This window comes from Macaca nemestrina, chromosome 12 (genome assembly GCF_043159975.1).
Source record: "Macaca nemestrina isolate mMacNem1 chromosome 12, mMacNem.hap1, whole genome shotgun sequence".
NCBI lineage: Eukaryota > Metazoa > Chordata > Mammalia > Primates > Cercopithecidae > Macaca > Macaca nemestrina.
Window position 1 is genome coordinate 70,592,095 of NC_092136.1, and position 12,427 is coordinate 70,604,521.

At 42.0% G+C, this 12,427-nt stretch overlaps 1 protein-coding gene across 5 annotated transcripts in view; it reads right to left on the reverse strand.

Moving 5' to 3' along the window:
* LOC105468677 (stromal interaction molecule 1) overlaps positions 1-12,427 on the reverse strand; it is a 218,198-nt gene that overhangs the window by 100,717 nt on the left and 105,054 nt on the right. For all 5 annotated transcript variants that reach the window (XM_011718873.3, XM_011718874.3, XM_011718872.3 and 2 more), the window contains exon 2: positions 9,031-9,161. In XM_011718873.3, coding sequence (XP_011717175.1) covers positions 9,031-9,161 — 131 coding nt within the window. The remainder of the gene's footprint in view (positions 1-9,030; positions 9,162-12,427) is intronic.

Sequence of the window (12,427 nt, forward strand, 5' to 3'; positions counted from 1 at the left end):
CCCCTCAGAGTTTAGCTCCCTTAGCTCTGATTCCACCTGATGCCAGCTTCCTGAACTCCCACAGCCTCCCAGGACCTAGCATGCCTCTCGGTGGGACAATGAAAAACATAGAAAACAAGTCTATTTCTACCCCCACTAAACTCTAAACAGTTCTCATGACACTTCTACTCTGTCGCTCAGGCTGGAGTACAGTGGCATGATCTCGGCTCACTGCAACCTCCGCCTCCCTGGGGTTCAAGTGATTCTCATGCCTCAGCCTCCCGAGTAGCTGGGATTACAGGCACTTGCTACCAAGCCCAGCTAATTTTTGTATTTTTAGTAGAGACGGGGTTTCACCATGTTGGTCAGGCTGGTCTCGAACTCCCGACCTCAAGTGATCCACCCGCCTCGACCTCCCAAAGTGCTGGGATTACAGGCATGAGCCACTGTGCCTGGCCCAAAAGCCAGATCTTTTTAAAAGTACACAGGTGCAGGGCGTGGTAATCCCAGCACTTTGGGAGGCCAAGGCGGGCAGATCACCTGAGGTCAGAAGTTTGAGACCAGCCTGACCAACATGGAGAAACCCCGTCTCTACTAAAAATAAAAAATTTTGCCGGGCGTGGTGGTGCATGCCTGTAATCTCAGCTACTCGGGAGGCTGAGGAAGGAGAATCGCTTGAACCTGGGAGGCGGAGGTTGCGGTGAGCTGAGATTGCACCATTGCACTCCATCCTGGGCAACAAGAGCGAAACTCCATCTCAAAAAAAAAAAAAAAAAAAATGTAGGCATATGTAGGAGGCTGGGTGAGCTGCCAGAAAAGTTGTAGTCCCTGTAAATGTGTGATCCTGCTTTATCATGCCCTCCCTCTTAATATCAACCACTTAGGCAAAAACAGAACTACCTCAACCTCCTACAGTGTCCTGGCCCTAGTCAAGTCAGGCACACCACTGGGAGTGGCTCCCATGGCTGAATGCTGTGGTGCCATGGGATGGTGATAGAGCTGATGTGGAATTTTGCTATACAGGCCAGCCCTCACTATTGTACCCTCATGTTGAGAGAGAAAAAATCATGGCTTTAGCACCTATGTTTTAGCACCTATATACCAGGCATTGTGTTAGGAGCTTTGCAAACATTAATTTCTCACAATATCCCTGCAACATCCCTCCTCAAATAGCTTAAAAAAAAAATTGAGGCTCAGAAAGGTAAGGTTATTTGCCTAAAGTTGTATAGCCAGTAAATGGCAAAGCCAAGTTTTGAACACAGGCTTGTTTGCATCAAAATATATGTTCTTTCTGATGATAATAATAATAAACATAAAAACTTTCATTGAGCTTCTATGTGCCAGGCATTGTATTAAGTGCTTTATATGCATTATTCATTTAATATTCGCAACAACTTCATGAAAGGCCTACCACTATTATTACTTCAATTTCTAATGGAGAAACTGAGGTGGAAAGGGATTATGTAACTTCCCCAAGTTTCCACAGCTGGAAGAGGCAGAATGGAGTCTGTATGATTCCAGAGCATAAGCTTATAACCCTGTGTTATACTTCTACATCAGACACCACAGGCACTAACAGAAGTCGTAAGTAGATCTTGTAGCTTCCTGGATTCATACTGCTACCTACTCATCCTTATCCCCTAAAATGTGTGATCACACCCTTGCTAAGACTCCCATAGCAGAATGATAGCATTCTGCTATAGCAATATTGGTCAGTCATTCAACACAGTGATTAAGCACATATTCTATAACAGGCTTTGTTGGGCACTGGGGAGAATGGAGACAAACCAGATAAGAGCAGTGATCTGCCCACCTCGGCCTCCCAAAGTGTTGGGATTACAGGCATGAGTCATCGGCACCTGGCCTGGCTTATTTTCTGTCGTCGAGTTTTGAGAGTTCTTTATTTGTGTTGGGAGCATTAAATAGCACTTTTCTCACTGAATCCTGACAACAACCCTGAAACGGTAGGAATCATTAACTACCACTTCACCCTGAGAAAACCAAAGGAAAAGCCACTAGACTACTATAATCTGATCACAGTTCTGCCTAATTTCAAAGTTTTCTTATCACTTAATCACCTGTGACATATAGATCACTAGAATGCAAGTTCCATAAAAGCAGGGATCTTATCTGTTTTGTACACTGTGGAATCCCTAGCCTTCAAATAGTGTCTGCCTTTAATACGTATTAAATAAGAATTTGTTTAATGGCTGAATAAATGCCCTGATTTGCCATGTAGGCTGCAGAAAAGAAAATAGCACTGCTCTCAAAAAGTCTGGTCCAGTCAAGGGGACAATGGTCTTAGGTAGGCCCTTGTCTGCCCACCTCATACTGTTAAGCACAACCTAACAGTACCATTCCACTGCAACAAATCTTTTGCCCATGGAGCAAACCCCACCACAGGTTTGAATAGAACACAGGTCACGAATTCTCATACTGCCAGCCTGGTAGAACTCCCTGCCAGCTCTGCAAGAAGGGCACCATCACCAATAGAGCCATCTTGCACATCTGAAAGGCCCATAATACATAGCCTCTGCTATCCAGAAGAGAAGCAAGCAAAGAAGGCACCTAACCAAACTAGCTGCCCCTACACAAATGATTATATGTTTTTCTTTTATTTTAAGGACTCTTAAAAAGTCTTTTTTTTTTTTTTTTTTTGGTAGACATAGAGTCTCCCTATGTTGTCCAGGCTGGTCTTGAACTGCTGGGCTCAAGCAATCCTCCTGCCTCAGCCTCCCAAGGTGCTCAGATTACAGGAGTGAGCCACCACAACTGGCCTGATTATATATTTTTCTATGACATGCCTACTGAGTCTCAGTTTGCCCTAAGTCTAATTTCACAGCAGAGTATATTCAGCAATTAGAAACGAGAATGGCTTTTTCTGCCCATGGATGCCACTGAAAACATTATCAAAGTCACTCTTCCCACTGCTATCAAGTCTAAGTCATAGTCTCTCAAGGAGTCCCAACAGGTGTAGAAGTTCGTCATCAGAGTTGAGCTTTGAAATGACCAATGAGGGTCCAATGAGCCATTCTGAGCAACAGGGAGCACTCACAGACTGTGGTAATGAGAGATTCAAATACCAAGTGCTCAAGGGGCTTTGGGTTTGTCACATATGCCACTGTGGAGGAGGTGGATGCAGCTGTGAATGCAAGGCTACACAAGGTGAACGGAAGAGCTGTATCAAGAGAAGATTCTCAAAGATCAGGTGCCCACTTAACTATGAAAAGGATATTTGTTGGGGGCTTAAAAAAAGATACATTTTAAATTTTTTTTTTAATTTTGAAAATTAGCTGGGTGTGGTGGCATGTGCCTGTAGTCCCAGCCACTCAAGAGGCTGAGACAGGAAGATCGTTTGAGCCTGGGAGGTAAAGGCTACAGTGAGCCATGCTCACACCACTGAACTCCGGCCTGGCCGACAGTGTGAGACTTTGTCTCAAAATAAATAAACAAATCTTTTTAAAAGGAATACTGGCTGGGTGCAGTGGCTCATGCCTGTGATTCTAGCACTTTGGGAGGCCGAGGCAGGGGATCACTTGCCCAGGAGTTCAAGACCAGCCTAGGCAGCATTGCAAGACCTCGTCTCTACAAAAAAATATAAAAATTAGCCGAGTGCAGTGGTGCATGCCTGTAGTCCCAGCTACTCGGGAGGCTGAGATGGGAGGATCACTTGAGCCCAGGAGGTCCAGGCTGCAGTGAGCTGTGTTCACACCTGGGCAACAGAGCAAGACCTTGTCTCCAGAAAAAAAAAAAAGAAATACCATACTGTGAATGGCCACAACTATGAAGTTAGGGATGCTCTGTCAAAGCAAGAGATGGCTAGTGTTTCATCTAGCCAAAGAGGTCAAAGTGGTTCTGGAAACTCTGGTGGTGGTCGCGGAGGTGGTTTTGGTGGGAATGACAACTTTGGTTATGGAGGAGAAACTTCAGTGGTTGTGGTGACTTTGGTAGCAGCCATGGTGGTGGTGGATCTGGTGGCAACGGGGATGGCTATAATGGATTTGGTAACAACAGTGCTTATAAAGGGGCAGCCCTGGGGTTACTCTGGAGGAAGCAGAGGCTATGGAAGTGGAGGCAGGATTATGGAAATCAGGGCAGTGGCTACAGCAGCAGTGTCAGCTCTCACAGCTATAACAACAGTGGACGCAGAAGCAGCTTTGTTGGTAGTAGCGAAAGCAATTTTGGAGGTGGTGGAAGCTACAATAATTTTGGCAATTATAACAATCAGTCCTCAAATTTTGGATGCATGAAGGGAGGAAACTTTGGAGGCAGAAGCTCTGGATTCTACACTGGTCAAAACACAAAACCAAGAGAGCTATGGTGGTTCCAGTAGCAGCAGTAGCTATGGCAGTGGCAAAAGATTTTAATTACTGCTAGAAAAATGCTTAGCAGGAGAAGAAAGCCAGAGAAGTGACAAGGAAGCTACAGGTTACAACAGATTTGTGAACTCAGCCAAGCACAGTGGTGGCAGGGCCTAGCTGCTACAAAGAAGACATGTTTTAGACAAATACTCATGTGTATAGGCAAAATAAAGTAGGACTGTATTTGTGACTAATTGTATAAAAGGTTATTTTAGTTTCTCTTCTGTGGAAAATGTAAAGCATGCCAACAAAAAGTTTTAGTGTAGATAATTTTTTTTACTCATGCTGTTGATTGCTAAATGTAATAGTTTGATTGTGATGTTGAATAAACGTGTCTATAAAAAAGAAATGAGAATGAATCAAAGAAGAGATAAAACTATAAGAAGAAAACTATAATCGTACGAATTATGTAATCGTACGAATGTATGTAGGAATCTAGGTACTGGGGTAATAATACAAGAGGCCTTGAAGATATGCTTTGATTCATACAAAGAAAAGTTAACACTCTAGTCACAATAACCTGAAGGAAGAAAGACTTACTTCAGAAATGGCTAAAATTTTAAAAGATCTAGCACTGGGGTTACAGTCCAGTTATGCAAAAAAGTTACTAGTAGGAGGCTGAATACATGAGGACTCAATAGAGCACCCCTTCAGACTTCTACTAAGGCTCTTGAGTAATCAGCAAGGCTTTTAGATGTCTTATAAAAACCTCAGGTCCTTCATCGGATACCCAAGGAAATGAAGCTGAAGCAGGAGAATGAGGGGAAAATTAACCAGCCTTCTAACTTTGTCTGCCTCATTCTAAAATTTACACAGTAGACCATTGGTCATCCATGCTGTCCCACAAAGAGTTTTTTGTTTATGATTTATGACAGGTTTATGCTACTTCTATTTGAATATCTATATTTCCCATGTAGTTTTTATGTTTAATATTAGGAGAGTAGAGCCAGTTAACATTCAGGAAGTTATCTGTTTCCATCTTGAGGTGGCCAAAATGGGAATGTAGAATTTTTATAAAGGTTATAAATGTTTGGCATAGTATTTGGTACACTGTGGCTTCACAAGGGCCAGTGTTAAAACTGCTTCATGTCTAAGCAAAGAAAACTGCCTACACATTGGTTTGTCCTGGTAGGGAGTGAAAGGGATCATTGGTTCTAGTCACAGGTGTAGTTACTGTAGGTACTTTAAGGTTTGGAGCACTTAACAGGCTGTGGTAGAAACAGACATCCCATGGATATCACATGTTACATCTTGTATATCTATGGAATATTCAATCTCACTGTGCACACCTTTGACTACGGCTGCAGAAGTGTTCCTTTAGACAAAGTTGTGACCCATTTTACTCTGAATAAGGGCAGAAACAGTTCACATTCCATCATTTATAAAGTTACCTGATGTTGGCTTTCATTATTTTTGCTACACTCATTTTATTTGTATTTAAATGTTTTAGGCAACCTGAAAACAAATGTAAAAGTAAAGATGCAGTAAAAATGAATTGCTTGATTTTCATTACTTCATGTATATCAAGCACAGCAGTAAAACAAAAAAAGAAAAACCCATGTATTTAATTTCTTTTTTTTTTTTTTTTAGGTTTTTTGCTTTTGTGATTTTTTTTGATACCTGCCTAGCATGCATGTGCTGTAAAAATAGTTAACAAGGAAATAACTTGAGATGATGGCTAGCTTTGATTAACATTTTATGAAATTCTCATGAACAATCCAAGCATAATTGTTAAGAACACGTGTACTAAATTCATGTAAGTGGAATAAAAGTTTCATTAATGAAAAAAAAAAACCTTCAGGTCCTTGATGGCCAAAAGAACCAGGGTTTCTGGTACCCCACTATCCATTACACAATATTCTAAACCCTGAGATATCTACCCAACTTTCTAGTTAGATCCTGAACTCTAAGGCTATCTTATACATGTTTAAAGTGACTTAGGCACACACATTTTGGTACTTTCTCTTTCAGGAAGCTAGCTTGTGATTGATCATGCAAACCTAGACCAGCAGGCCTCTCTAACCACGTGAAGCCTGAGACTGCAGGGAGAGTAGTGGAAACCAAGGCAAGGCAAAAACTATACTGAAAAAGAACAACTCACCACTGGTGCAGGGAAGAGCAGGGTAACAGCTTTTGTGTTATTTCGGAACAGTTTGTGCTGATGAGCTTTTTGTTGTGGTAACATTCCTCTAAAAAGAACATTTTATTCCTCCCCTCATTGACAAAGCAACTCAGCAGAATGTGACAAAAAAAAAAAAAAAAAAAAGAACGAGGAGCAGATAACAAAGATTTCCAAGAACTTATAGATCTTGGGTTATATCACCTTCTTCGTCCATTCCCCAGTTTTGTGGCCAGGCCCTGGGACAGTGATCAGGATGTCAGTAGTCCTCATTCACCCCCAGGAACATGGCTCTATTCTCAGGATAGACAAATAAAATTTTGATCCTTTACAGGTCAGTGACACTTCTGGATGTAACCAAATTTCAGACACTTACATCATAGTCGTTGTCTTTGCTCAAGAACTTACAGTTGCCTGGTTCAACAGGTATACATATCTCAGCCTGGTCCCCACTTTCCTTTCCAACTTTTTGTTCTGTGGTTTTCTACCACAGTCCCTATCTAACCAAACCAACCCACTATATTTCTTACTACTTCTACAGCTTTGCTCACACTGATTCTCCACTACTGAGTAAGCCCAACCCTTTCCATTCTATTAAATTTTACTTTTTCTCCAGGAAGCCTATTTTTCTCTTCCTTTAAATTCCTTAAACATTATCTGGTTCATCCTTACAGACAAATCCCCTCTGTTGACCAATCAGTGAATTCTGTGTTTTGTTTTTGTTTTTGTTTTTTTTAGAGACAGGGTCTTGCTCTGTTGCCCAGGCTGGAGTGCAATGGCATGATTATAGCTCACCACAGCCTCAACCTCCTACGTTCAAACGATCCTCCAGCTTCAGCCTCCAGAGTAGCTGAGACTACAGGTGTATGACACCACGCCCAGCCAATTTTTTTTTTTTTTTTTTTAGAGACAGGGTCTCGCTGTGTTGTCCAGGCTAGTCTCGAATTCTTGGCCTCAAGCTGTCCTTCTGCCTTGGCCTCCCGAAGTGCTGGGATTACAGGCATGAGCCACCACACCCAGATTCAGTGGAGTTCTGTATGCTACTTGCCCATCTTCAGTGATAGGGAGTTCACTGTCTACCAAGGAACCCTCTTCTATGGCAAGATAGCTCTCACTGTTAGTCAATTCTTTATTCTAAAAGAAAATGCCTACTTTTTACTTTCCCCACTTTACTTTGGACCTGGTTCTGCTCTTAGAATAGAAGAAACAATACAGCAGTACTTAAGAGCATGGGCTTGGAAATCAGATCTGCACTGATACCCACTGTGTCCCTGAACAAAATGCTTAACCTTCCTAAGGCTCCATACCCTGGTAATAATACCAACTTCATAAATCTGTTGAAGTTAAAAGAGTAACTATGCAAAAAGCTTAACACTGTCACTGGCATAAAGTAAGAGTTCAATCAATGATAGCTAGTATCATGGTTTTCACTTTACTATCATCATTACTTAAGTCTGATTTCTTTACTTCTTATGTATTTAAAGACAGAAATTATATTACCTGAGTCTCCTCTTCTCCAGGCTAAAGTCTCTTCACTAGACTTTAAGTTATATAAAGACAGACTGTATCTGTTTTATTTACAGTCCCATCTCCGTGCCTAGCACAGTGCATGGTACATACATGCTTAATAAACATAATTGTGTTGAATGCTCTTTGTTTTGTACTTTCCATACTCTTCATCACTCATGTCACTCCTCTCTGTATAGGCCCTCACTGTTTCAAATCCTTCTGACAATGTGGGATCCAAAATTGAACTCAAAACTCAAAGGTAGGCTGGCAGGAAAGAGAGAGTAGGGTTATCTCCCCCATCATGATATAACTACATCACTATTGAAGATTTGGCATAACTTGGTAGCTTCATGATACAACTACATCACTATTGAAGATTTGGCATAACTTGGTAGCTTCACCAAACTACTGGTATATGTTGAGCTTTAAATGAAGAAACTTTTAAATCTTTTCACAAATAATGACCTTACACTCTGGGATCTGCTGAGCTACAGGTACAACAATGCCAAAAGATGAAACAATAGAGCTTTTTTCCATTTAGAGACTCCTCTAACTCTTCCTATCTAGACCATGCAACTGGCTCCCAAAAACTTCAGCCTGGAATTCAGAATGATCTTTCTAAAACAATTTGTTTCTTCTTCCCAAATAGAGTATAAACTCCCAGAGGGCAGGATCTGGGTGTCTTATCTTCTATCCCACATGCCAACACAGGGCTGAGAACAGACTGATGCCCTCCAGCTATACCAGGATTGCAATAAGGATCCAAGGAAACCATAGAGACCAGCCTCAGGGATCCCTCTCCCTCCCAAACAACACAGTTTAGTCAGTGTCATGCAACTAGCCAGTAAGCAGGCGGTAGCCAGCCAGCATAAAGCCTACATTCTGACAGGCTGACTCCTGGAGGGCTGCTCTGCTGGCAGCCACCTTCCCCAATGGGGATGAGTTCCTAAAAAACAAGCCAGCAGAGAACATCTCTCCACAGGGAATAGCCTGTCTAAGCAGCTTTCAAAGACTAATTCACACAGGAAGAAAAGAGAGCCACAGCAGGATGAGAGAGCTCACCTCATCACTTTCTTCCACATCCACATCACCATTGGCATCATCGTCCATCAGCTTGTGGATGTTACGAACTGCCTCGAAGCTGAGTTTCTCATCCTCACTGTGACACAGGGGCTTGTCAATTCGGCAAAACTCTGTGTAAGAAAAGCAAGAGACAACATTACTCAGAGCTGTCACCCAGAACCCATCACCCACCTGTGTCAGCATCCTTAGCTTCTAGCATCTGACTCCTCATGTAGGCACGTAACTGGCTACTTGTACAGTGACAGAGGTGTTTCATCTAGCCTTTAACTGTCTCCCCAAGAAAATGCTGAGCTCCCCCACAGGGGCAATGCTTTATCACCCTAATAATTTCTTGGCAGGGAAGTCTCGCATAGGACTAGGAGTATACTGGGATCTAGACAAGAACGTGAATCAGTAACTCACAAATGAGAGAAAACATAAATAGGCAATGAACACAGGAAAAAGTTTGGCCTCATTAGTAATCAAAGAAATACATATTCAATTGAGTTATTATTTTTAATCAGCCAAATACACAAATGTAAATCAATATAATCTTTCTGGAAACAGAACAACAGCCAATTAGTCCCATTGCCCAAATAATGTGTAATTTTCCTTTTTGCTCATTTTGTCAGTGCTGATACATATAAGGTCAGCCATAGGCTGACTGGGGAAACCTCTCATATCTCATGCCTTCCCATAGACAGTTACATCAGGCAAATATTTTTTAGATATCTGAAGGTCCTGAGCTCATCTGATACAACACCTTAGGTGGTCTGGGATACGGTTTCTTCTGCCTACCATTATATGTCCACGCAGCAGTAAAACCAGTACAAGAGCCTAGGCCACCTTAACTTGTTCTGTGACACCTAGTCCTCTCTTACAAGCCTGGAAAACACCTAGTCTGAATGATGCACACAATAGAAAGAGCCTGAAATCTAGGCTTAGCTCTACCATGTGATCTAGGGAGGACATTTCTCTTCTCCAGGCCTCAAGGTCACTATTTGAAAAAGGTATTTTGACTGAAGTTTCTAGTATTTCTTCCAATTCCTAGATGCTAAAATTTCTCTTTCCTTTTGATCTGGATCTTGACAACTACTTCCTTGGCAAAATACTCTTCAGATGACCCTCAAAGAAGATAGATCTTGACTTCCTAGGCAATAGAAGAAGCTGTCACAGGACAGAAAGTAAGGACAGGATGAAGAGGCTGTGGTTGTGACGCCTTTTAGAAGGCACTAATCAAAGACCTAAAATACCCTAATCCATTTAATCATCTACTTGTCTGCCAGCCAAAGACAGTGATAAGACCAGACAGGTCACCTCTCTACCTCTTGCTAGTTATTCAAATCCTTTTCAAAATAAGGGAGGAGTATAAATATTAAATTTTAAAGTGTTCCAGATGTGATTCAATAAAAGTATGTTGAACATTGAAGTTCACCAATGTTAAATGATGTGCCAAAGTCAAAGGCAGCTGAAGAGCCACAGTGAGAGCCCAAGTCTGCTGACTCCCAGGCCAGCACTTCAAAATCCCATCTTCACCACTGCCTTTTTGCTAGGGTGACCAGATAGCTGGCCTTGGGTTGCTTTCATCTTTTAGAAGCTACAGGTGATAATATGGGCAAGAAGAACACTGAAGCAATGGGGGCTTTTTTGGTTGTTTTTTTGTTTGTTTTTTGAGACAGAGTCTCAACCTGTTGCCAAGGTAGTAGCGCAGTGATGTGATCTCTGCTCACTGCAACCTCCACTCCCCGGGCTCATGCAATTCTCCTGCCTCAGCCTCCCAAGTAGCTGGGATTACAGGCATGTGCCACCACGCCCGGCTAATTTTTTGTATTTTTAGTAGAGATGGGGTTTCACCATGTTGGCCAGGCCAGTCTCGAACTCCTGACCTCAAGTGATCAGCCCACCTCGGCCTCCCAAATTGCTGGGATTACAAGCATGGGTCACCATGCCCAGTCTGCAATGGTTTGATAAAAGAAAAAAAGTATGATGAACAGTATGCATACAAAAAGAAATATCTCTGCATAAACTTATTTCTTTCTACATTCGTTCTGCTAAATTGGGGAATGGGATGAAGGGGTGGTGGGAACTTAGGGAGAGAGCAGAATACACTCAAAGATTAAGGCATTGTTTCTCAACTACCTCACCAACAAAAACATATATAATTAAATATTAGAGCTTTTTTATCAGCCCGTGATATGCCCATTTAAACATTTATTGAATGTTCTTCATATATTAGGCCCTATGATCAGCATGGGGCATAAAAATATGAATCATATCTCATTTTTCTCTCAGAAGGTTAATTACAAAAGTGGGAGAGCCAGGCAATTAAAACACTGTGTGCTAAGTGCCATGACAGAAAGAATCATAATTAAGTATCAGCAAATTTTTTCTGTAAAGGGCCAAATAGTAAACAACTTAGAAATTGTCGGCCATATAGTCTCTGTTGCACAACTTAACTGCCACTGTAGCACAAAAGCATCCATAGACAAAATATAAGTGAATGAACTTGAATGTGTTCTAATAAAACTTTATTTATAAAAGCAGGCAGTAAACTGGATTTGGCCCACAGGCCATAGTTTGCAGAACTCTGTTATAGAATATCATATGTAGCACACCTAAATCATATTGGATTGACCTAAAAGAAGAAATCCAAGGCTGGGTGTGGTGGCTCACACCTGTAATCCCAGCACTTCGGGAGGCTGAGGTGGGAGTTCCCTTGAGCCTAGGAGTTAAAGACTAGCCTGGGCAACATGGTGAAACCCTGTCTTTACAAAAATTCTTAAAAGTAGCCAGGTATCATGGTGCACACCTGTAGTCCCAGCTACTCAGGAGGCTGAGGTAGGAGGATCGCTTGAGCCCACGAGGTTGAGGCTGCAGTGATCCATGTTTGTGCCACTGAACTCCAGCCTGGGCAACAGAGAGAGACCCTATCTCAAAAAAAAAAAAAAAAGAATTAAAGAAAGATAGAAATCCAATCTTTTCATTAGCCTGTATCCGCACACAGGCTTATCCTATGTAAAGCATAACTTCTAACAGGCATTTTAAAATAATGGAAATCGTTTACCAAACTCTAGGGTTTGGGGCCTCCAGGCTGCACCACTGGCCTGAGGTCAATTAACCAGCACCTTTCCCAAAGACCTACAAGATCCAAGAAGTTTGGGCTTCAAATACCCAGTCTCTGGTTTGTAACCTGATCAGACAGACAGGTGACCTTTGCTGCTAGCATCAGCTGACACAGAGAAGGATTAAAGGGATTGAGGGTTAGGGAGTACAAAAGCTTGATTCCCCTATGGCTGTTGAATCCTGTACAGAAAAACCATGTCAGCCAAAACTCACAAATAACTCCTTCAACCAAGCATGTCCTGAGCTGTCTCTCTGTTCTTCCTGAGACCTTTCC